General features: G+C 40.7%; 1 protein-coding gene across 12 annotated transcripts in view; it reads left to right on the top strand.

Moving 5' to 3' along the window:
- PAM (peptidylglycine alpha-amidating monooxygenase) overlaps positions 1-25460 on the top strand; it is a 325194-nt gene that overhangs the window by 213770 nt on the left and 85964 nt on the right. For all 12 annotated transcript variants that reach the window (XM_061424504.1, XM_061424505.1, XM_061424506.1 and 9 more), the window contains exons 7-8: positions 3687-3772; positions 5799-5882. In XM_061424504.1, coding sequence (XP_061280488.1) covers positions 3687-3772; positions 5799-5882 — 170 coding nt within the window. The remainder of the gene's footprint in view (positions 1-3686; positions 3773-5798; positions 5883-25460) is intronic.

Here is a 25460-nt window from a genome sequence, read left to right on the forward strand (position 1 = left end):
CAGGATTTTAAACTCAAAGTTTGCTTTTGAAGCTCTTCTTTTACTAGATCTGAAATGACCATAAAATATAAAATCATCATCGTTTTGCAAACAAGTCAGAAGAACTTATTTTATCTAAAATTGATGTCAGAATTACATACTCAAATTGCAACTTAGTTCAGGTTATAGTAATTATCAAAGCTGATCTTCATATAATACCATGAAGTCTCTGCGTGTAAGTCAGTCTCATAACTAGAGATATAAAGGAGGGTGACAGACAGAGCTTTGAGTCATGATGTGGCTGTGTGACCTTTTTATAGTTACTGAAACCACTTCATGGGAAATAGATGGGGAAACAGTGGAAACAGTGTCAGACTTTATTTTTCTGGGCTCCAAAATCACTACAGATGGTGACTGCAGCCATGAAATTAAAAGACGCTTACTCCTTGGAAGGAAAGTTATGACCAACCTAGATAGCATATTCAAAAGCAGAGACATTACTTTGCCAACAAAGGTTCGTCTAGTCAAAGCTATGGTTTTTCCTGTGGTCATGTATGGATGTGAGAGTTGGACTGTGAAGAAGGCTGAGCGCTGAAGAATTGATGCTTTTGAACTGTGGTGTTGGAGAAGACTCTTGAGAGTCCCTTGGACTGCAAGGAGATCCAACCAGTCCATTCTGAAGGAGATCAGCCCTGGGATTTCTTTGGAAGGAATGATGCTAAAGCTGAAACTCTAGTACTTTGGCCACCTCATGCGAAGAGTTGAGTCATTGGAAAAGACTCTGATGCTGGGAGGGATTGGGGGCAGGAGGAGAAGGGGACGACAGAGGATGAGATGGCTGGATGGCATCACTGACTCGATGGACGTGAGTCTCAGTGAACTCCGGAAGTTGGTGATGGACAGGGAGGCCTGGCGTGCTGCGATTCATGGGGTTGCAAAGAGTCAGACACGACTGAGCAACTGATCTGATCTGATCTGAGACTCTCTGAGCTTATTCAGCTGTAATGTATAACCTACCTGGAATGTTCTTGTGAGAGTATGAGCTGCTTGGTACAAAATACCAGGCAGATGATAATTCAAAATTTTTTTTTCATATTTTAGTTAACTTTTCAACTAAAGATTTTTTAAATATTGTACTTGACAATACAATAAAACTTAGGCCAATTCAATTATCTATGTGTTTGTATATAAAAAGTTAAAAATTGACTTAGAAGTGAACTTGTCCAGACATTTTGTGAATATTTACTAAATGCCTTGCAGGGCTGCAGGTGCTGGGAGTACACGGTAACAGAGAGGAGCAAAACCTCAAAGTCTACACAGTCTAGTTGGAGAGGAGATAAGTAAGCTGATACTTAGGAGACCTGCTCTCCTTAAAGAATGCAAGTTGGCGGGATTCACATCAGAGGAAGTGTCCTTGAGAAGGAATAGTTTAATTGAATCTTGAATAAGAAAATGAGTACAAGATTATCAGGCAGAGAGTTGGGGAAGGGGTTTTCCCAGAAGAGAGAACAGTCGGGGAGAGAGATTAGAAACTGGCAGAAACTTGGCATGACTGAAAAGGGTTTGTTTTTTATTTTCTGGTGATATAATAAGGGCCCAGATCATAAAAACCTCCTGTGTTATGCTACAATGTTTAATTTTTATTTTGGTGTTATTTTGGGGAAGCATGTGAAAGAATTTATGCCAGCAAATGACTTTAATCAAACACATAGCTTAGAAAACTTTGACTTCTCTTAGAAAACTTTACTAAACCAGTGTTTTCTGGTATATTTCATTCTAGTTCTTTCTAGTTGTACACTGACTTGACTTTCATATCAGAGGAAACAATTATCTTGTTTAACCTGAGACTGGCATCACATGGATGTTAGGCACTTGCATATTTATGACCTTTCTTGAAAGCTGTGAAAATCACCATGCAGATCTTCAAACTTTAGTAGCTCCCAGCAGTGAAATACCAAGTACACCACATCTGACAATCTCATTTCTTAATATATTGTAGCGTGAGGCCATGGAGGGTACCATCCAACACCCCAAGCCTTTTAGCACAGTTGGCACAAGGCTGTCACAGACACTTGTTCCAATGCACGTCCCACGTGGTGAGGCTGCTTCATCATAAGTATATTGTTCTTGACAGTGAACAGTAAGAAACCACTGGTGGACGTGTTTTACACTGCTTATCACCCAGTTTCTTTCTGCAGCCTGATTTAGAGATGCAAGAACGTTTGCTCAACGTAGCCTTATGGAGGCCTCCTGGTTCTGTGGCCTTGATTGAGACAAGTAACAGTAGTTTGTCTGCACGTCCTGCCTGTCATCTGCCCCCACTTCTGGCTGTAAGCAGGAAGCATGTTAGGAATCTCAGCCACTGAGGATGGCGTGAGTGTTCTCTGGGATTCTAGGCTTAGTTTCTAACCTGTTTAGAAAACCTTCACTTCCCTTCCAGGCCATAGGCAGTGCAGTTTTTCTCCTGTGTGAGCCAGCCTCCCAGCCAAGAAGCGGTCTTTTTCCTCGTCCTTGTCCTTGACAGTCCTCAGATCTGCCTAAATTCCTGACTCTGACCTTGCTTGGTGCTGGTTTCTCAAGACACAAATCTATAAAAGCAACATCAAAGTATCACGTAACAGTGTTTTGAGCAAGTCAAATTATATAACAGAAGCAACAAAGAGGTGTCGTGTCATGGGGAAAAAATGTGTGGTTTGGAGTCAGACAGCCTGCCATTTGTGAAATTGGATCTCCCAGATAAATACTAACGTGCTGGTCGCTGCGCTGGGGGTCTTACACGCGTCACCGCCACAGCGCATCAGGGAGGTTTCCACACAGAAACTGGGCCTTGAGGGCGGATGCGCGTGTCCCGGGTATGTGCCTTTCACCGGGAGGTTGTGGGGTTCAGCTCCAGATATGTCTTTCTGCCTGTGCTTCTTTGACCATGCAACGCTGTCTCTCAACAGTGTCTTGAGATAAAATGAATGTTTTATTAAATAATGCATTACCCTGGTGTAGTGCTTTGAGGTTTATGAAGTGCTTTCATTTATGTATCATTTGATTTACAGAACAATTCTGGGGTAAGTATAACGATCCCTGTTTCACAAGACAGAAAACTGAGGATCTGTAAGGTTAAGTGATTTGAAGCAATTTATAAATGGCAAAACCAGTATTCATAAACTTTGGAAAAAGCCACAAGAACTCTGTCAGTGGGATGTACTTGCATTGTTCCCCCTGCTAAGGGTGGACATTGTGTCCTGTTGGTTACTGTGGCCAAAGGCCTATTAATTACACTGATCCCCAAATGGGAAGTGCATATGTTGCTTTAGTCCAGTTCCAGATTTCCACTGTGCTAACTTTGGTTTACACACTCTTCATGTAATGCTTACTTTTCTACCTGAGTACGTAGAGTACATTCCAAGGGTGGACATACTGAATATATTTATCTGCCTCACAGGATTGTTTCATATTGGTCGACTAACAAACAAATTTCCCTTTATATGTGCTTGTTTTCACATATAAAACTGTTCTTTGCTCCAGTCTTCATTATGATCTTAAAGCTGATATGGCTATAATGATGGTGTATTGATGGTGTATAATGATGCTGTATTGGACTTTTCTTGACCTCAGTTTGAAATACCTTCCCCTCCCTGCCCCTCCCGTGGGGAGAGATCTATGCATTTTAGTAGTTGAGTCTTTACTTACAGTTACTTTATTTTCTTCTTCAGGTTTTGTGATGAAGGCACCTGTACAGATAAAGCCAATATTCTCTATGCCTGGGCAAGAAATGCTCCCCCAACGAGACTCCCCAAAGGTATACCTGAGGCCTCTTGGATAGTCTTATATTAAGCTGCTTAGTTTTTGATTCCGAAGTATTTTTTATTATATGTTCTTTCCAACAGCTGTTGGCCATGTTCTAGGTTGTAATTTCACACTAAAAAAGTACCCTTACTACCTGCTTTGTATTGAATAGGTTTCATTTAGGTAGTTATTCTTCCTTTGCCTCTCTTTGGTAAGTAATTTGCTCACACGACAGTTTAGATAGAATTAGAAAATAGATGAGTATACCTCAAATCACCCTTGGCCTGAGGCACATTGGTTCTTGACAGCAGGAGCATTCCACAAGCCAAGAGAGCCAGGAATTAAGTAAATCGCCATTTCAGCAAACAGATTTTTTTTTCTTTAATAGTTCTGGAGCCTGGCTATTTAATGTGATGCCAAACCTCAGCTGGCTCTCTGAGTTCCCCTCTAAACTGTTCGTAGCTTCCAAGATGTGAGAGAATGACCAGAGTCCCCTTTATTACTGGGATCTCTCTTAGGATCAGAGTGAACGTGCGGTCCTGATACCAGAAGGACTGCCATGGTTCAGGGATGGAGGGGTAGCATCTTGCAGTGCCTCCCTAACTGCTGCCTGCACTAATTTTTAAATTTTTTAATCTTTTTAGACAGCTTTAAAAGTTAACTTCTATTTATAGTTAGTGCAAAATATTGCCTAAATTCCTCATGTCATGTAAGACTTGAGCCTTGAGCCTCTCTGGAGCCCTACATTTTGATGTCTGTTTTGCTTTACTTCAAATGAGTGCTAGAATCTTCTCTAGTGTTTTTTTCAGGCTGCTGCTGCTACTGTTAAGTCGCTTCAGTTGTGTCCGACTCTGTGCGACCCCATAGACGGCAGCCCACCAGGCTCCCCCATCCCTGGGATTCTCCAGGCAAGAATACTGGAGTGGGTTGCCATTTCCCTCTCCAAAGCATGAAAGTGAAAAGTGAAAGTGAAGTCGCTCAGTCGTGTCCGACTCTTAGCGACCCCATGGACTGCAGCCCACCAGGCTCCTCCGTCCATGGAATTTTCCAGGCAAGAGTACTGGAGTGGGGTGCCATTGCCTTCTCTGTTTTCCAGGCAGCCACTACCAAACAAGTTCAGAAACTAATAGGAAGGTTTGTCATAGATTTGTTGATGTTTTTAAGATACATTAGCAGAGAAGGTAAGACATTTTTTTCTCCATCTGTAAATATTTTCTCTGCCGAGTTCTTTTTTTTTTTTTTAGCTTACTAGCAAACTCTGCTAGTAAGACTCTTAGGAACCCTTCAGATTCCAATAATTTATTGACATTGTAATCTAGTAAGTAGTTGGTTTCTTCAGTGGTATTTTTGCAGATATCTGTTTTCACATGGGAAAAAAAAACAATTCCCCTGAGATGATCTTAAGTCTAATTTCCTATATTCAATCAAAGTAAAAATGGATATGTAAGTAAGTGAAAGTCGCTCAGTCCTGTCCAACTCTTTGTGACCCCATGGATGTAGCCCACCAGGCTTCTCTGTCCTTGGAATTCTCCAGGCCAGAACACTGGAGTGGGTAGCTGTTCCCTTCTCTAGGGGGTCTTCCCAACCTAGGAATCGAACTGGGGTCTCCTGCATTGCAGTCTGTTTCTTTACCAGCTGAGCTACCAGGGAAGCCCAAAAATGGATACAAGTATACACAAAACAAAGTGAAAGCATAGGTTTATGTGTGTCTGTTATGTAATCAACAAGGACAGAATTTCATTTTCTTTACTTTGTTCTGTTTCTTGAAAAATGAATGAGTTGTCCTCTTAAAGTATAGTGATTACTCTAGTTCTGAAGTAGAGACTACAAATAGAATTCCGTCAAAGTTTTGAGGAGAAATAATAGGTTATATCAGAGATTTTCATTGAACAGCCAGTTTATTATTATTTTAATATAATTGCATATGTTACATACTATTTTCTTTCCATTTGGATTTCATAGATCAGCAACCTTTGATTAGCTCTATTTTAGAGTTCCATTTCTAAAATACGAGTTTGTCTTCTTTTGAAAATCTTCAGGTGTTGGATTCAGAGTTGGAGGAGAGACTGGAAGCAAATACTTTGTACTCCAAGTACACTATGGGGATATTAGTGCTTTTAGAGGTAAGTTTTGAAATGTTGAAACTAAGCTCAACTTTCATTACTATATTGTTTAAACTATATGCACTATTACCTATGTAATAAAATGAAGAATTAACTATACCCTCTGCCCAATAGGAAACAGCTGCTTGTGTGTCCTGGAATTTGGGACTATTGAAGTGAAAAGTGTTAGTCAGTCACTCAGTCGTGTTTGACTCTTTGCCGCCCCGTGGACTGGGGACCTCCAGGCTGGAATAGTGGAGTGGGTTGCCATTTCCTTCTCCAGGGGATCTTCCCAACCCAGGTCTCCTGCATTGCAGGCAGAGTCTTTACCGTTTGAGCCACCAGACATGAGTTTTCTTTTGAAAGTTACAGTCTCTTACACACATTTTCTCTTATTCATCCTACTGTGCTTTCTCTTACGCTAACTTTAGGGTTCTCTTCCTTTACAGAGTATTTATCTTATCCACTGTCTCCTATTAAGAGGTTCCATCTAAGCAGCAGCATCAGAACGAATAGAGACTAGTAATTAATTTCTCTTCCTAGAAGCAAATCACTGGAGAGTCACTGGGTTTCGTGATGGCAGGGAAGTTCTCCGACACACGGGTTCACGTCAGTGCTGTCTGTAATCCACACTTGCCTCTTATCTGTTGTCAACTGCGCTGATGTTCAGACCCCTCCCCCTCCACAGAGGCTTCTGAATATTGCCTGGGACTCTTGTTGGCCTACCCGTATGACTAGGCACTTTGCTGAAGTGCTCCTTTTCTTACTATAGAATCTTTAACATGAGGATGGGGCCCTGTTGCCAAGGCACCCAAGACTGTAATTATCACTCCTTCCGCTGCATTTAATCAGCTCCAGCTGCATTCCAGGTTCACACTTTGGTGTTCACAGGAGTACAAACATTAAGCAGTCTTCTGGGCACGTGAGCCTTCCCCTTTGCCTTGCTGACATACGTGTTTTCTCAAGTTCTCTAATTCAACACTGTATTTCTACTAACTAACCTAATACATTCTGCTCTGTAGATACATTAGCTTTCTATCCATCAACGAAGTGTAGAAGCACATGTCCATCTCTGCCTGTGAAACATCCCCAGGGCCTTTGCTGAGCGAGCACCCCGTGGTGAGGGTGTCCACAGGTTCTCAGCATCAGGGCTGGGACAATAAATACAGTCTTCCTCTGGAAAAGGATCTATATGCTTCAGTTAAAATTTTTAGAAAGAATAAATTTATAGAATAAGAAAATTATAATAAGTATTGCCATCAGATGTATTATCGATTAAACAAGCTCCTATGAACCAGCTCAGGAGCCTAACTTCCAGGTAAAACCTGTTTTATATTTAAAGTATGCTGTGAGTTGTATATAAATAGCTTTCCATTTTTGGAACAGAACCTAAAATCTTAAGTTGTTAATTATAGCACTGAGACAAGGTTTTGTTGAAAACAGAGGAATAAATAATGTTCGTGTTTGAGGAACAAAGACACAAATTATCTGCTCTCAAATTTGCCATGTGGGTATCGGGGGAACAGGCTGATTCTAAGACTGCTGACTTCCAAAGCATTGACAAGACTATTATTTTCCCAAAGAAATGGGGAAGGCTTTCCCCAGTCACCACAACTAAAATAGCTGGTCATACCCCACAGCCTCCAACCCCCAAATCTATCCTCTATAGAACCCTAGACTTCAACCTAATTCCTCCTAGCTTCATAGTACTTCCTTACAGATACTGCACTGATACCCCCAGGGCAAAGGGAAAATACATCATATACTAGTTTTCAAAACATACTACTGTAATAATTTAACTTATTACTGATGAAGAATTAATTTCGTTTTGTAATTTATGTTTAATTTGGGGTCATGAAAAAGTACTGATGTTTAATTTATAAATATATCATCTTTATTTACTATAAGGGACTGGAAACTTTTATACTAGTTTTTCATTTTTCATTTTTCTGAGAAACGTTTTTCAAAGAGATAGTACATATAAGGGAGGAAGATTGATTCTATAACTTACAGATCTTATAATAATGTAATAGAAATGTAAACCCAAAATGTCACCCATGTAATTCATTCAGTAGCACAGATACCATCTTGTGCCTTAAGCTATACATGGATGGCTTAGAATAGGAAGTAAACAACATGAGAAGATCAAATCGCACTGAAACAACACGGGGGCATTTTGCATTTATACTTAATTGAGTATGAGTGGAGATTGAATTATAAAACCCAGGGCTGCCAGGGTTTAGATGAATATGCTACAGTTCGGGGAGCTCTGTGAATTAGTGCAGTGTTTTGGAAGGCAGCTTTATCATATTATATACATTTTATATAAAACATTAAAATCTCGCTCTAGGCTTCTGTCCTCAACTAAAGGAAGGGTTTTGTTGGAATTTTTTAGTTTTGTTTTCTAAGGAGCTACCTACCCACAGTTATTTATATACCATTATCTAGTGATATGAAAACCTGGAAAGTTAACGAAAGTCCCTTAATAGGGGACTAATCAAATAAATGGTATAACAACAAAAATAGCAACTCATAAATTTTTATACAGACTACATAAAGCCATAGATATGCTTGTATGTTTTCAAGGGTTATAAGGAACAGGGAATAAAAGGAAGCAGTCAGTAAGCTGAAAGACAGGATTGTGTGATTTTTTTCCCCCTTTACAATGTTATAATTCTCTTCAGTTTTTAAATTCTCCTAATATAAACACTATGTTAAGTACCTGCCAGTTAGTGCACTATACTTCTACTCATACCCTCCTAATAAAAAAGTGTTAAAGTAAATCTCTATGTGCTTGAGTAACTATAAGAAGTGACTTATACTTTAAAAAGATTCTATATGGTGATCTCACAGTTATTGCCAGATGAATCTAGAAGTGGAATTATAGCATCATATCTTTTAATAATTAAAAATGAATTATATATGTTCTATATATGTGTACATATATACATAATCATCTTAGTGAAGATTCGAACTTTATGTTAAAACTATTAATGATATTTTTTTAGAATGTAAATTATAAATCAAAAGCAGATTAGCACCACAAGGAAATCACTGCACTCTGCTGAAAAGTGAGAAAATGTTTGGTTTAAGCGTATGAGCATTTTTCTACACAAGGAACGTTTTAGAGACTTGGGAAGCCTAAGACATCTCTTTAATCATGCATCAACAGTGAAGGTAAAATGTCTTCTGATGTTTATTGGAGAACATACCCTGAAGCCAGCTGGGTGCGTCTTGGACTGGGATGTCTAGTAGTGAGGAAAGATTGATCTGTGGGTGGCCTGAAATACTTGTTTTGGTTTGGCTTTTTGTTTTAGAAGTAGAGCAGAATGTGAAGCTGTAAAAGCGACAGTTAAAAGGGCCCAACTTTATTAGATGCCACGCCAGTCTTACGTCAGATCTGGGCTAGTGCGGCTGTGCTGATCTTCTTGCTCAGAGGAGTCTAGTACATTCTCGCAGGAGAGACAAGCACAGGAGCAGGGTGTTTTTAGGCAGAAGTAGAAATACGTCCCAGACACAGGGGCTGTGGGGTGACCAGCGGGCAGGTCTGCCTGGCAGGGCAGGGGGATGGTGTCTGGGAAAGCCTTCTTGGAAGATGGAGCCTTTGCAAGGATTCACACTGCGGATGGGGACTGCAGCCATGAAATTAAAAGACGCTTGCTCCTTGGAAGGAAGGTTATGACCAACCTAGACAGCATATTCAAAAGCAGAGATATTACTTTGCCAACAAAGGTCCGTCTAGTCAAGGCTATGGTTTTTCCAGTGGTCATGTATGGATGTGAGAGTTGGACTGTGAAGAAAGCTGAGCGCCGAAGAATTGATGCTTTTGAACTGTGGTGTTGGAGAAGACTCTTGAGAGTCCCTTGGACTGCAAGGAGATCCAACCAGTCCATTCTAAAGGAGATAAGTCCTGGGTGTTCATTGGAAGGGCTGATGCTAAAACTGAAACTCCAATACTTTGGCCTCCTGATGCGAAGAGCTGACTCATTGGAAAAGACCCTGATGCTGAGAAAGATTGAAGGTGGGAGGAGAAGGGGACAACAGAGGATGACATGGTTGGATGGCATCACTGATTCAATGGACATGAAGTTGAGTAAACTCTGGGAGTTGGTGATGGACAGGGAGGCCTGGCGTGCTGCGGTCCATGGGTCTCAAAGAGTTGCACATGACTAAGCAACTGAACTGAACTGAACTGACATGGTAATCGGGAGCCTACAGTCAGGTGGGGGCTGGGAGGAGACATGTTCCAGATGGAGTAAAAGTGTGTGCATGTATTTGGGGTGAGGAGCCTCAGGCCCACCAGGAACTCTTGGCAACAGCCTTACCGGAGTGTGAAATGCCAAGGGACAGGTGGCAAGAAATGAGGAGAGAGCTGACAGGTGGGGACTGGACCACACAGATCCTGTTAGGACTGTTCTGAAACCACTCAGTGTGCTTCCCAGCGGTAACCTGATCAGATTTTCACTTGGGTCCTGGGCTTGAGTACATGACAAAGCCCCCAGCCTTACGAAGAAAGATTGGGGTGTTAGGAGGCCAGGGCGGGCTTGGATGGGACTCTGGAAGGCCAGAATGAGTTTGTTTTTTTAGTTTAATGAAGCTTTAATTTTTTTTTTAGAAAGTAATGTTCTGTAGAAAACAGAATGTAACCCCATTAGAACTCACCATAGTCTTTGGTTACATGATCAAACTCTAAGTCCAGATGGCCTGGCAACGGCACTTGCTCATTTTATTATCCTCACCAAGTTTCTAAACCTCTCTGCTTTCCTCGTCTGTAAAGTGGGATCATAGCTTCTGACTGAAGCTATCTGGTAAGCACTCGGTGTTGGCCGCTCTCATAGTTTCTATAACAGGCTTTAAGGTGATACAAATTCCCCTAAATGCCACCTTTTGTCCTAGTCACCCATAATATAGAGAATATGTTGGTTACCCTTCAAGGGTGTCAGAATTTCTTGTTATATTTAGACGCAGAACCGTGTTTATGTTTGTCGCGGTGCCAGTGGAGGTTTCCTAGCTGGGCCCTGCTTCCTGCCTTTTTTGTTGTTCAGAGCTCAGTCGTACAGAGGTAATCTACAAGACTGAGTCCCCTGCCCTTAAGGAAATTAGAATAGCGGAAACTAGAGATTCCTCCTGGTCCTCTTTCTTTAGTTTTTTCATTGCCAAATTTTTTCTAAATAACGTCTTATTCCAACAGAGAAAATTCTCCTGAGATTATTGCAGAAACTCGCCACTTTTCTTCCGGATGTTTTGGCCCAAGGGAATCTTAAGAGACCTGGGCCTCTTCTTTGCAGAGTTTCTGGCATTAGCTTACTAGTCTCCAACAATAACTCTTCATTTCTCAAATCAGAAAACTCTTGCACTGACCAGCTCAAGTTGGAGCTGATATAAAAAGGAGGCAAGAATTTCTTTTCCCAAGTGCATAAGCTCTGACTGTCTTTGACTTGGCAGAATTTCCAAGCTATAAACTATTCGTCCCTAAGTGCTTGGTGCCTATAAGAAAACTGACAGGTATTATCAGGGATAGAGACCACACACACACACACACACACACACATACACACACACATCCAGAGCTTGCTTCTGCCCCTTCCTTACAACCCTCAGTGCACCTAGGTTTTAGCATTTTCCTGGGAGCACAGCGGAAAGGTTCATTTTTCTTAGAGTGAGTGTTTAATGCTTATTTTCTAAATGAGGGTAATGAAGCCTAGGGCTCCTGTTTTCAATGCTCCATTATATAAGAGTGAGCTCTGAGAAGTTTCATCTCCAAATTACTGAGGTTATATTAATAAAAATCACAAAATCCTAGCTGGAACCCTTAAAGAACAAAGCATTTTCGGTAGCCAAGCTTTCCAGAAAAATAAGATATTAACACTGTAAGTACCATAACCTTGAAATATTTTGGACAGAAATCTTTCCCAAATATATTATGGGTCTCAAGAAAGTGAAACAGGTGGCAGATATTATGTACCTGATGCTCTGCCCAACACAGAGCAGACTGGCAATAAATGTTAGTTTATTCTTATCCTTTTGGTGGGTATCATAATTTGGGGCTATCATTCTGGATATCAACTACTGTACAATAATTTCCTCCCACATTTTAGTAGTAGATACAGATTTTTCATGTTACTGGGCTTCTTGCCTTCTTCTGTCTGTTTCTATTTGATGTAGTTTCCTCAGCTGTCAAGCTACCGCTTCAACTCGTTTTAATTCAGACAGAGCAGCGCATGGAGGTGAAGATGAATGAGAACGAAAGTCTGCCCTCATCCAGTGGGGGCAAATGAAAATAAAACAGTAACTGTGATCCCCGGAGCCCATACAGTCAGTGCAGTAAGAGAGGGGGATGAGAAGCAAACAAGACCACACTTCGTTCAGAAAAAGATTGATCTCCTCTGGGCATCCTTCTCTTGCGTTCTAAATTGACAATGTGGACTCTCGGCAGCCAAGTTTTATATAATTGTCAATTTAGAGTAAACAGACTCTGAGTTGAAACCCTTAGAGGGCGTTCTTTGAATAAAATCATGGGAACACCGGTGCCTGGACTTGGTAGCTTCAGATTTGATTTCTTCTTGCCCTCGTGTGTTGTTGCATCCTGGCTGTGGTCCGTTGCCGTGTGGCTTCCCTGGTGACTCAGGTGGTAAAGAATCCACCTGCAGTGCGGGAGACCCAGATTCGATCCCTGGGTTGAGAAGATCCCCTGGAGAAGGGAATGGTTACCCACTCCAGTATTCTTGATAAAGAATTCCGTGGACAGAGGAGCCTGGCACGGTACAGTCCCTAGGGTCGCAAAGAGTTGGATACAGCTGCACGACCAACACTCGCACTTTTCTGCATAGCTTAGTTCCAGACAAGTGGGTGTTATTAGACATAGGTGTTAGTAGACATGGATCATGCGTTCATGAAGTGCACACTCCGTACTCACATATGTGCACAAACAGGGGCTTCCTTTTCACCACAGCTGAGGCAGTAGCAGAGTGCGCATGAGGTAAAGGGGACAGTGGCAGGGAGAAGGGAAAACAGGACTCTGGAGGAATTCTGATTCCACAGTGACTCCTGCCGCTTATCTGCCTCTTACAAAACTACTGCCAGCAAGCTGTTGGAAAAAGCTTTGAAATTGTGAGCCCGGGAAAAATCCCTTGCTAATGCATTTTTGAATAAGGCAGAGCATAGATCGGTGGCAGGGCAGCTGCACTTCAAATTATGTCATTGCAGTAGAACGCTTTTGAACCATGGTATTGGAGAAGTCTCTTGAGAGGCTTGAACTGCAAGGAGATCCCACCAGTCCATCCTAAAGGAAATCAGTCCTGAATGTTCATTGGAAGGACTGATGCTGAAGCTGAAACTCCAAAACTTTGGCCACCTGATGCGAAGAACTGACTCATTGGAAAAGACCCTGATGCTGGGAAAGATTGAAGGCAGGAGGAGAAGGGGACGACAGAGGATGAGATGGTTGGATGGCGTCACCAACTCAATGGACATGGGTTTGAGTAAACTCTGGGAATTGGTGATGGACAGGGAGGCCTGGCAATGGCACCCCACTCCAGTACTCTTGCCTGGAAAATCCCATGGACGGAGGAGCCTGGTGGGCTTGTGGTGCATGGGGTCGCTAGGCATTGGACATGACTGAGTGACTTCACTTTCACTTTTCAGTTTCATGCATTGGAGAAGGAAATGGCAACCCACTCCAGTGTTCTTGCCTGGAGAATCCCAGGGACGGTGGAGCCTGGTGGGCTGCCGTCTATGGGGTCGCACAGAGTCGGACATGACTGAAGCGACTTAGCAGCAGCAGCAGCAGCAGCAGGGAGGCCTGGCGTGCTGCAGTCCATGGGGTCACAAAGAGTTGGACACGACTGAGTGACTGAACTGAACTGAGTAGAAAGCAGGCTACTCTGGCTTCAGTGGAAGCACTGAGATGCTCTCGACTCCTGTTTCCTGGTTGTGGAGCTGCTGGGACTCTGGTGGAAGGCCGCTCCCCGGGCTTCCTGCACTGTCTTCTCTCTCAATCTGTTGAAGCAGCTTCCTCTTGTGTGCTTTCCAGCGAGACACACCACGCCTGCTTTTACTCTCTCCCCTGCAGAGTGAGGGATACTGTGGCTGAGGGTATTTAAACCCACGTATTTTCAGGAGTTCCGGGTGACTTTCCACGTGTAAGAATCTCCCTTGAAATTCTGAATGGGGAGAGGGTGATTAAAGCTTCCCCTCCCCAGGGAGAAGCCTGAAAACCGTTGTCTCTATACTGAAGGAGACGGAGAAGACCCCTTTCTAGCATTCAGCCTGGCTTTCTCTAAATAGGACCCTGATATGCACACGTTCCAGCAGTCCTGATCCCTTATGGCATACAGGAGGTTAGTTCTCAACATGGTCTTTTTCCCCAGGGCGCACATGTTTCCAAGTTCAACTCCAGGAACGGCAGCACCCGTGGTTCCGGGAAGGGTGCTCTTGACTTCAGTTTCCCTTTTCTCTCTCAACCCTGGGATTCCCATGCCATTCAGCAAGTCTCCTTTCTTCCTTCCCACCTCCCATTTTCTATTTCTCTAATATTCTTTGAGGTAGGGGCCCAAACTTTCATTCACATGCTTTGGGAAACATGCCATTTGGAATTAAGAACATTAAACCCTTTTGAAAGATATTCAAATGCAGAAATCATATATTACATTATGTCACCTTTGGGTGTCTGAGACCCTGTCCCTAGTCAAATATGCTAAGATTCCTTTAGCACAGTGTTCACGTGGTCACACTGTGAGGGTTAAAGACAGATGTAATAAGTAGCATCACATTCGTTCTGATCAGATTTTGCTACCAAACATTAGCCAGAAAAACTTTAGGCTTCCAGAGCTTTTCAGGCCTCGGAATTGCAAAAAGTTCCAGTAGGGGAAAAAGGGGTATTTCCCTAGTGGCTCAGATGGTAAAGTGTCTGCCTACAATGCAAGAGACCTTGGTTCGATCCCTGGGTCAGGAAGATCCCCTGGAGAAGGAAATGGCAACCCACGCCAGTACTCTCGCCTGGAAGATCCCATGGACAGAGAGCCTGGTAGGTACAGTCCATGGGGTCACAAAGAGTTGGACACAACTGAGCGACTTTACTTACTTTCCAGGGGAACAAGAAGCCTCAATTAGTTAAAAGACTAACAAGAATTGAAGGACTCTGGATATATCTGAATATTTATTTTGTCATTAAAATAATCTCTCCCAAACTTTATTTTTCATTTTTTGAAAAATACAGAAGACCATTAAAAAGAAAAGTAAAAACTCACTCACAATACCTATTTAAAAAATATATATAATATGAAGTGACATTTGCACATATCTATATACTAAAAAGCCATTGAATTATAGACTTAAAGGGCTCAATTGTAAGGTATGTACATTATATCTCAATAAAACTATTGAAGAGAAGGTATATAGATGAAAAAGAAAAATATCTACAATACCTTCTTCAATCCCATCTCCCTTTCTACCCCCAGCCCTCCCCCCAGGTAACTGCCATTTATATCTGCCGGTTTTCCATATGCTTGTCCCTTTTACATTTCTGTATACACACAGAAACCCCAGATATGTATATCTGCACTGTTTTTCTTTTTTTGGACAAAATTCAGATCACACTCTCCACAGATCTGCACTTGCTGCTGTTTTTAATTTAACAATGTATCCTGGGCATATTTCTACGGCAGCACATGTAAGGTTCTTTCATTATTTATCAGATCAGATCAGATCAGTCGCTCAGTCGTGTCCGACTCTTTGCGACCCCATGAATCACAGCACACCAGGCCTCCCTGTCCATCACCAACTCCCGGAGTTCACTCAGACTCAACGTCCATCGAGTCAGTGATGCCATCCAGCCATCTCATCCTCTGTCATCCCCTTCTCCTCCTGCCCCCAATCCCTCCCAGCATCAGAGTCTTTTCCAATGAGTCAACTCTTCTCATGAGGTGGCCAAAGTACTGGAGTTTCAGCTTTAACATCATTCCTTCCAAAGAAATCCCAGGGCTGATCTCCTTCAGAATGGACTGGTTGGATCTCCTTGCAGTCCAAGGGACTCTCAAGAGTCTTCTCCAACACCACAGTTCAAAACCATCAATTCTTTGGCCCTCAGCTTTCTTTACAGTCCAACTCTCACATCTATACATGACCACTGGAAAAACATGATTGCTACTGCAGGGTAGATTTCTAAAAATGGGATTTTAGGGTTATAGAGTATTGAAACCTTAAGAGATTCCACCAAATTACCCAACAGAAGGATTTTTCCAATTTACAGTCCATAGTGAATGAGCAGTCCATGGTGAATATCCTTACCTGCACTCAGTTCAGTTCACTCAGTTGTGTCCGACTCTTTGCAACTCCATGGACTGCAGCATACCCGGCTTCCCTGTCCATCACCAACTCCCAGAGCTTGCTCAAACTCACATCCATCGAGTCAGTGATGCCATCCAACCATCTCACCCTCTGTCGTCCCCTTCTCCTCCTGCCTTCAGTCTTTCCCAGAATCAGGGTCTTTTCCAGTGTGTCAGTTCTTCGCATCAGGTGGCCAAAGTATTGGAGCATCAGCTTCAGCATCAGTCCTTCCAATGAATATTCAGGACTGATTTCCCTTAGGATGGACCGGTTTGATTTCCTTGCAGTCCAAGGGGCTAACCTGGCACTAGACGTTTTCATAGTTGAAACATTTTACCCAGTGTTTACTTAAATCAAGGAACTCTTTTTAATGTTCCATTAAAACAATTAGAATTAGCGAAATGTTCTTAATAGAATTACCTCTTAAAGTACATAGTAGTCTGTGTCAGAATTTCTCAGAATCTTATCTGTCAACTACTTGTGCCAGAATCTCCTCAGGGTGCTTTTTAAAATGAAAATTCCTAGTTTCAACCAGACCTACTGAATCAAATGCACAAGAAGTCGAGGACTGGCAGTTGTGTCCTGAAACTGTCTCATATTGACCAGAAAGAGCCAGTAGTTAATTTTCAGCTGTTTCGTGAGCTCATTGTTAAGTGCGCATGTGTGCTTAGCTGCTCAGCCGTGTCAGGCTCTTGGACACAACAGGCTCCTCTGTTCGTGGGATTCTCCAGGCAAGAATACTGGAGTGGGTTACCCTTCCCTTCTCCAGGTGACCTCCTAACCCAGGGATCGAATCCAGGTCTCCTGCATTGTAGGTGGAGTCTTTACCAGCTGAGCCACCAAGGAAGTCCATTGTTAAGTATAGCTGTGATGAAAAACAAAGGCAATAAATACTCAAAGATCATCCTCCTCTAATTATCTTACTACATTTTACTATTATCTTCACTCTGGTTGGTATTTATGTCTATTGATCTGTACGGTGGAAATACTATAGAATGGTGCACGAATGGCTCATCTTTTCCCAGCCCAGTGTTCAGTAATGTCCCATTGATAGCTTGAAATCAGTCATGGTGGGAAATTTTACACCATTGAAATTGACAAGCGCTACAAATCAGTGCTTCATAAATTATTTTGTTGTTTAGATTTAAGAAAATAATGAAAACTATGTTAGTAGTGCAGATTATTGTGAATAGCCAAAATACTTTACAAAATATTTTTTCAATTCAAAAACTACTATCCAACACTGCAAAGATTTTGCTCACTTTGCTGATTAGCAAGTGGTTTGAGCCTATCTCTTTGTTATTTCAATAAAGCAGGATATCAACAAACATTCTTATCTGAAGGACTCACTCATCATTTATAACCATAGGTGAGCTAAGAAAAGTTCAGCAAAAATTAAGGAAATAATTCTGTGAAATTCATCTGGTTATATGGAATTTATGATAAGTAGTATTATTTAATTATTTTTATAAGTTGTGTCCTACACATCTTTTATGTTAATAAAAATTATAATAAATGTGTATTTACCCACACATGTATATTTTTTTCAGACAGCCTGTGTGTTATCAGCACACCCCTGAGCTCAGCATTCTGAAATTTTAATGAGCTCCCCAGTTGACTTTTATGCAAACTACAGTTTGACAACTGAGTCTCAGATTTTCCTAGAGGATTAAATTTTCTTCTAGGTTTTGTTTTTTTTTCCGCCCCCCTGTACTCCAGGTATGTCAGGGAAATCTCCTGAGGCTTGGGCCATGAGCAGAATAATTTGCATTTATCACAATAAGTATAATTAAATCTCAATTCTCTTAAGAAAAGGGGAGCTCTGAAAGAAGGAAATGCATTTAATTACCGTCTGGTTTTTCTACTACTTTTTTATTTCACTTAGAAATTTGAAAGAGAGTTTATGTTTATTCTTAACATTTTCACAAAATTTGGTGTTTGGATTTTAAGATTCTATTCTAGTAATATAGAGAAGGCACTTTGAGTGCATGTATGACTTTCTTGGAGACACCCCTTCCTATTATAGGGATGCAAATGTTCCTTCTTGACACTTAATCAAGATAAACGTTTTCAAAAAGTGAACAAAAATAAATTTATCCTTCCATTTTTTACATTTTTAAAAATTTTTAAGTGGAATATATGGGGTGACAGAGACTAGAAAGTAAGAGAATGGCAGAGACCATGAGACCAACTGTGAGAGATAAATGATTGGCAGGAAGGTACTGTTCAACCTGCATGAAATTCCGCAGCCTCTTAGGCATTTTCAAAAGGGATGAGATTGGAACACGGCTGAAAGGCATTGTGGAAAAGGAAACCATGACTTTCACTTTCTTCCATTAAGGGTAAAAACCATAGATCTTATGTCTCATGTACTTATTTATTTTTAAAACATTTGCTTTTAACACCACAGACTTAGCCTTTGGGATGGTAGAAGTGTGACTGGAAGAGACGTCTCCATCTAGCTCAGCCCCTCCAGTTTACAGAAATGGAAATCAATACTCAGAAAGGTTAAGTGACTTGCCTGGGGTGGTATAGCTACTAGTCCAGTGGTATTAAAAACTAGAAGAATTTAATTTGTGTTGAATTTCTAATTTGTAGTTGGTCAAAGTTCATGTCCTGACTATATAAAACAAATAATGGAGTCAGTCCTTCTTCAAGTCCTTTGAACCACTAGGAACAAAGAGGACATGAACTTTAACAAACTACAAATTAGAAATTCCACACAAATTATCCTTGCCCAATAGAATAAATATGAGTAGAGGCTGGAGTGTTCACCTCATCTCATGTATTCCTTCTCATTCTGATATATGAAGGAATCCACTTCCCTTATGGAGGGATAATTCTACACCAGGTTGCTTGATAATCCCTCTGATTTCAGAAGAATTATGATAGGATGTTCTTCATGTTCTTCTGAAACCTTCGTTATACTCCAGCTTGTTGTGAATCACAGGAATGATTTTAGGACTGTTTGATACCTCTCAAATGATCCAGATAAAGTCTTTTTTCCTGCAGTATTCTTTTTTGGCTTTTGTTAGTCTCATCACATAAATGTAAGCTCCCTGATTCTCTAGCTTCCTGAATTTCAATTTTGTTATTCATCTTCAGTTTGGAAGACTAATGGTCCTTATTCATCTCATTCATTCTGTGGAACACCTGTTTATTTTAATACCTAAATATGGTCATTAAGTTTCAAGACTTGCATTTTCATTCATTCGGTTATGAGAAGATGCAGAAAGCCCTGCAGTATTATTGCTTTTTAAAGAATGTATTCAGAGTGTTCTTTATTCCTTAAAATGTGTTTTTTAAAGCAATGTAACATTGAACAATGTAATATTTAGCTTAAGTGATGTCTTTTAGGAAAAAAAATTTCCCTAATACTATTTAAGCTTTCATATTTTGCCTTTATTTTCTAGTTGTTTCCAAGACAGGCCTATACTTTGCCTTCACGTACCACTTTGCAGCTCGTGCTGTTTTAATCACCCATAATTATTAACACCTTTTTGAAGCAGGTCAGGGGTACATAGTCACTAATTAATTTCATTTAAATTAATACCAGATAACCTTTCATTTTTAACCAAAATAAATTAAGAGGAGAAATAAAGTTACTTGCCCGTGGGCTCACACCGGAATTAGGAGACTCGAGGCATTTTTCCGCGCACTCCATGAATGCTCAGGCTGGTGTCCACGGCCTCCCTTACTGGTCCCCTCATCGCCTCGGCAGGTTCATGTTTGTTTACTGTGTTACAGGAATTCTGGTAAGAGGTGGCAGTCGTGAGACAGAAGTGCTAGCATCTGTACATTCCATTTCCTGCTTTCTATTAATTCCTTTCTTATGGTGGTTGACGGTCTTGCTTATAAAATGCAAGAGATACCCTAAATAAGTACATTACCAAAAAGACATTTAATGAGAGCTATTCAAATATTGCTTTAATGACATTTACAAAATAATCCTGTTAGAAAAATAAAAGTCCAACCTTCCGTAGGCCTGGAAGAGACCCTTCTCACCTCCCTCTTTCTGCCAACTGAAACATTCCTCTCCTCTTCATCCAATTTGGAAACCCTTCATCCTGCTTCTTATTTCTTCTCATTCTAAATGAATTCTTCTTCTGTCCCTCTTTGGAAATTTTCCAGAGTCTGTCTTCCTGTAGGGATGTCACCCTCCCCCACACTTTTCTAGCTCCATTTCTTTGCAAATATTACTTACTCTTCTTTTTCCAACCGAAGTGTAACACATCACCTATAATGGCAGAAATGAGCATAAAATCTAAGTAGTAACTGCAGATCCTTCCAAACAAAACCTTTATCTTACAGTGTGAAGATTTGCTCACGGGCTCAGGAAATTTGGACTGATAATTTGGGTCACTGAAGGGTTTCAGTGTTTGCCCTACTAGTTCTTAACTCACAAAAGCTTTATAATAATAATCCCCATGCCACAGTACAACTTGAAGATATTGAATGATTAAAAATTAACACTGAATCAAACATATAAGCTATAATATTCAACGTATATTTCCTAATTAATACCCCAGACTAAATGCATGCATAATTATATGTAAATTTGGGTTTTTTAATTGAAGAACCAAAATACAATGCACAATGTAGTATTTTAAGTTGAGGAAGATAATTGTGTTGCAAATACAGCCACTGATTTTAGGTTGAAGTTCAAAAAACGTATATTCCAACTAAATTACAGCATTTGGGCCACATCAGCTTCCTGTTTGCGAAAGAAAACAGGATGGTGTTGCTGCTAGATTACCCTCTCTCTGTTTATCATTTATGAGCACTTAGAGGTTTCGGTTAAATAAAGAAGGGAGAACACATTATTGCAGAAAGTTATTGAGAATTCCATAGAAGGTGAAAGATAAGCCTTTTATGTATATAAAAACATACCCTCAAGACAATTCAAAAATGCATAATGGAGCACTTTATATGAGACGTGTGATTTTAGCTTTATATCTCAAATTAAGTTTCTTTGATTAAAACTCTTAAAGTTCCTTTTCATTCCATAACTTATTCTTCCTTTCTGTGGTTCCTAGACTTGTGCAGTTACATTCTGCCCTCAGTGGGAAGAACAGATAATTGAGAGATTGCAAAAAAAAAAAAAAAATTAAGATTTCCACTCTAAAGATGAATATATATTAAAAACTGACATATGCATATGAAGTAAAAAGAGTTTGATAGGACTTTTCACTGAGAGAAAGGGGAAATAATAAAATAACTATTAGTAACCAGGTATTGGAGAAGGCAATGGCACCCCACTCCAGTACTCTTGCCTGGAAAATCCCATGGACAGAGGAGCCTGGTGGGCTGCAGTCCATGGGGTCGCTAGGAGTCGGACACGACTGAGCGACTTCACTTTCACTTTTCACTTTCATGCATTGGAGAAGGCAATGGCACCCTACTCCGGTACTCTTGCCTGGAAAACCCCATGGATGGAGGAGCCTGGTGGGCTGCAGTCCATGGGGTCGCTAGGAGTCAGACACGACTGAGCGACTTCACTTTCACTTTTCACTTTCATGCACTGGAGAAGGAAATGGCAAGCCACTCCAGTGTTCTTGCCTGGAGAATCCCAGGGACGGGGGAGCCTGGTGGGCTGCCATCTATCGGGTCGCACAGAGTTGGACACGACTGAAGCAACTTAGCAGCAGCAGCAACCAGGTATACGGCTTCCCAGGTGGCACAGTGATAAAGGAGACCTGCCTGCCAATTCAGGAGATGCAAGAGTCACGGGTTCGATCCCTGGGGTCAGGAAGATCCCCTGGAGGAGGAAATGGCAACCCACTCCAGTATTCTTGCCTGAAAATCGCATGGACAGAAGAACCTGGGGGGCTACAGTCCATGGGGTTGCAAAGAGTCTCACACGACTGAGCGACTGAACACACACAACCAGGTATCATATTTAAAAACTGCCAACCAAAGCCCATGAAGCTAGTGGACAGGCTAAAGTGCTAAAAGACAGCATCTTTGGAAAGACAAGTGCATGTTTAAATATGCTGTGTACACCAAGTAAAGATTTAAAACTTAATGCCTTGGGAAGGGGCCACAAGTAGAGAGCTTTTTGCTTCTTGATCTGAATGGAATGTGTTAGTTTTCTTAAAATTCTCAGGCTATACCTTATGATTTGTGCCCTATTCTGTATATTATAGTTCAACAAAAAGTTCAAAAAACAATCAATCATTTTAAAAACTCCATGCTATGTTTTTTAAAATTCTGTATTTACTTAGGATTGGGGGGTTTCGTCTTTTAATTTTACTCTCTTAGAAGTATGATTCTAGAGCAGGCTCATCATTCTGAGAGAAGAACCAGTGTGAACCCTAAGCTCCACCGTGGAGTCTTTCCTCTGCATTCATAAGAGATGGAAAGAGGAACGTGCTCCGACATTTGTCCTGCTGTAACATCCTCTGCACACACAGCGATTATAAAAGCTCTCTGATGAGCCTGCCTGCCTGCCTTCCATTTGATCTCTTTTGGGAACAGCACAAGCCATCATTCGTGAAAGTCATCTTCTTGCAGGATGGATAAATGCATTTTCTCTTCCTTGCCACAGGACAAATGGAAGCTAGTAATTTTTAGTCCCACGGCAGTGAATACAAAATCAAAGGAGGCTGACTCACTGCAGTGACAGCTTCAAAAGGAATTCCTTTTTGAAGATTTTTTTTTTTTTTTTTTGTAGTGCTGGTTTATTTAGCACCGAAGCTTGTCTCTAAGCCAGCTTTTTGCAGCCTCCAGGAACACCTCTGTGTAGTTTCTGTCATGTATTAACAGTGCCCCCATTTCGGCTGTATTTGCCCACCAGATACACGTTTGCCGTGACAGCTTAAGATGTTAGTGCTTTTTGAGTGGAGACAATTTTATATCAATGTATCTGTAACTGGAGAGTCCTAAGATGATGAAAATATGCTCTCAGTGGATTCTCTAGGAGAAATCTCGTGACTGAGATCTTATTTTGCAGAAACTCTTAACAAAAAAACTTTGATATATGCCTGTTTGGGTTAGTTTGGAGAATCATCATTTTACCGAGTACTGTTAAGTGACTGCAGGACCTGCGTTTATAGTCCGGGAGTACCAAAAACAACAATAAAGGAGTTGTGTCTTATCTTCATTAAAACCAGGGTTCCATTCAACGTGCCTGGGCTCAGAATGAACATAGGACCCCGGTCTGCTGTGCCCGCCGTGGCTTCCTCTTTGCCTCTGATTCTTGTGTCATCTCTGCTGCAGCAGGCTTTCAGATGCACAGAAATAACCCTTTTTATATAACAGCACAGTCCAACTGTATGGAAATAACTTTAAAAAATAAAATATGGCTCAACCAACAGAAATGACAGCAGTCTACTCCAGTGCCAAGGAAGCTGGCTGTGTTGCATCTACTAGGAGACCTCACTCTCCACTCTCCTAAGGGATTCTCCAAGTAATTTTGAATATATGAAATGTTCCCTGACTGTTGAAATGAATCCCCAAGTAATCTATTCCTCACCACCTTTGGGAGCCATGATTTAATCTCAGCAAAACAAAACATCATCTGTCCCATTCATTTAACGGTGTTAATTCAGAACAAAGAACCATAAGGTAAAGATCAAGCCAGCATTCAAATTGTTATTAAGAAATCTGTGAACATACATTATTGAAAAATTATTGGTGTGTCTTATACCCCTAAATCATTCTTTTTCTGTTAATTCAACACAGGCAGAAAAACAGAAAGAGATTGTTAAATTCTGTTCAGAACACTCTGAGAGGGTGGAAGGGTATGAGACAATTTACTGTTTGCTCACACATTTCCTAAAATATGTTTTTGATATTAAAGATCTTAGTTCTTTGTTTTTCATAAGACTTGACTGTGGTTCCAGGCATGCTTTTTAGTACTTCCATGAGGAAAGGATCCATCATCTAAAACTGTGGTGGGGATAGTAGATAATGGGTGTGCTTTATCCTTTACCTTCTGAGGAGAGTGCAGTGAGTTGAAATCCATGCTATTACTGTCTTTCTGAAGGACTTTTCCAATTAGTGGGATGTTGTAACAACACATTGGTTCCCTTAGGATCAATGATTAACCTATTTTTTTTTTTATTGAAGCAGGAAGCATCCAGGACAAGATGAGCTCATGAAATATATCTCTTGAGGGAAAGATTAGGAGAAGGCAGCAGACTTTTAAGGACCTAAGATGTAATAGGTTATTATCATGCATTATTCCACATCCTTACTACTTAGCTATGAATCCAAGTAGGAGCTAAAAGCTATTATTAGAAAAGCAAGCTAAATAGTGTGGAATGGATAACCTCATATCCCATGCATCCACCTCCCATTAAGAGAAATGAACTTCCTACCTAAGTGGGTATCCTTAAGTACCACTGGTTATGTATCCATCCTTGCTTAATTCTTGTATCTTAGTTTCAGGACGTTTCATAGATAAAATTCCTTGGAAGTCTCTAAGAAATGGAATTCTTTTTTTTTTTTTTAAGTAAATAATGTTTACTAAATACTGACTTTTGAGAATTAGTATCGATTAGTGTTGATACCCAGATGTATCACCAGTTAGCTGAATTACTTTGGTCAAGATTGAATCTCAGTTGCTACTTTTCCCCTGTCTATAAAGTGTAAGAGTTGAACTCCATCATCTCCAGGGTGCCTTCCTCTTCTGAAATTCAATGAGTCTATATATTTGATAAAATACCTTGCTGTGGTTATACATCTCTGCCTAAGCAGAGAACAATTTCCCAAAAAGAGAAGCTGAAACCCTTGTGGAGCAATCATCCAGTTTTCATCTGACTCAAGATTAGATTCTGACTGAATGTTATTTTCAGTTTTCATCCAAAGCCTGGAAATACTTGTTTCTTTCATTATCAGATGATTCTTTAGAAGTCTTAACCAATGGACCACCAGTACTTCTATGGCTTGATGTGCTTCTAAGACATTAGTAGACTTGATTTTACTTGATTTTCTTTTTAAAAATGACTCTAACATTTTCACTGTTAATATCTTCACCATTACAAAAAGTTCCAGTATCTACATATAACATTATAATGGACTGTAATGACATAAAATGAAATATACCTCCCAATGTCATCTAGTCCTTATTTAGTGAATGAAGTTTAATCACTGTTTCTTTAAATCAATCAAGCTAAAAGTATTTCTTAATGAAAGAGAACAGCAGTCATGAAAGATCCCTTTAACAGGGATATCTTGCGTTCAATCTTCTGTAAATACAAAACATTAATAGCTGAAAGTCAGGTGTTCACCAGTGTACCTTGGAGAGAGCATGCACCCACAGCCCAGTAC

This window comes from Bos javanicus, chromosome 7 (assembly GCF_032452875.1).
Source record: "Bos javanicus breed banteng chromosome 7, ARS-OSU_banteng_1.0, whole genome shotgun sequence".
NCBI lineage: Eukaryota > Metazoa > Chordata > Mammalia > Artiodactyla > Bovidae > Bos > Bos javanicus.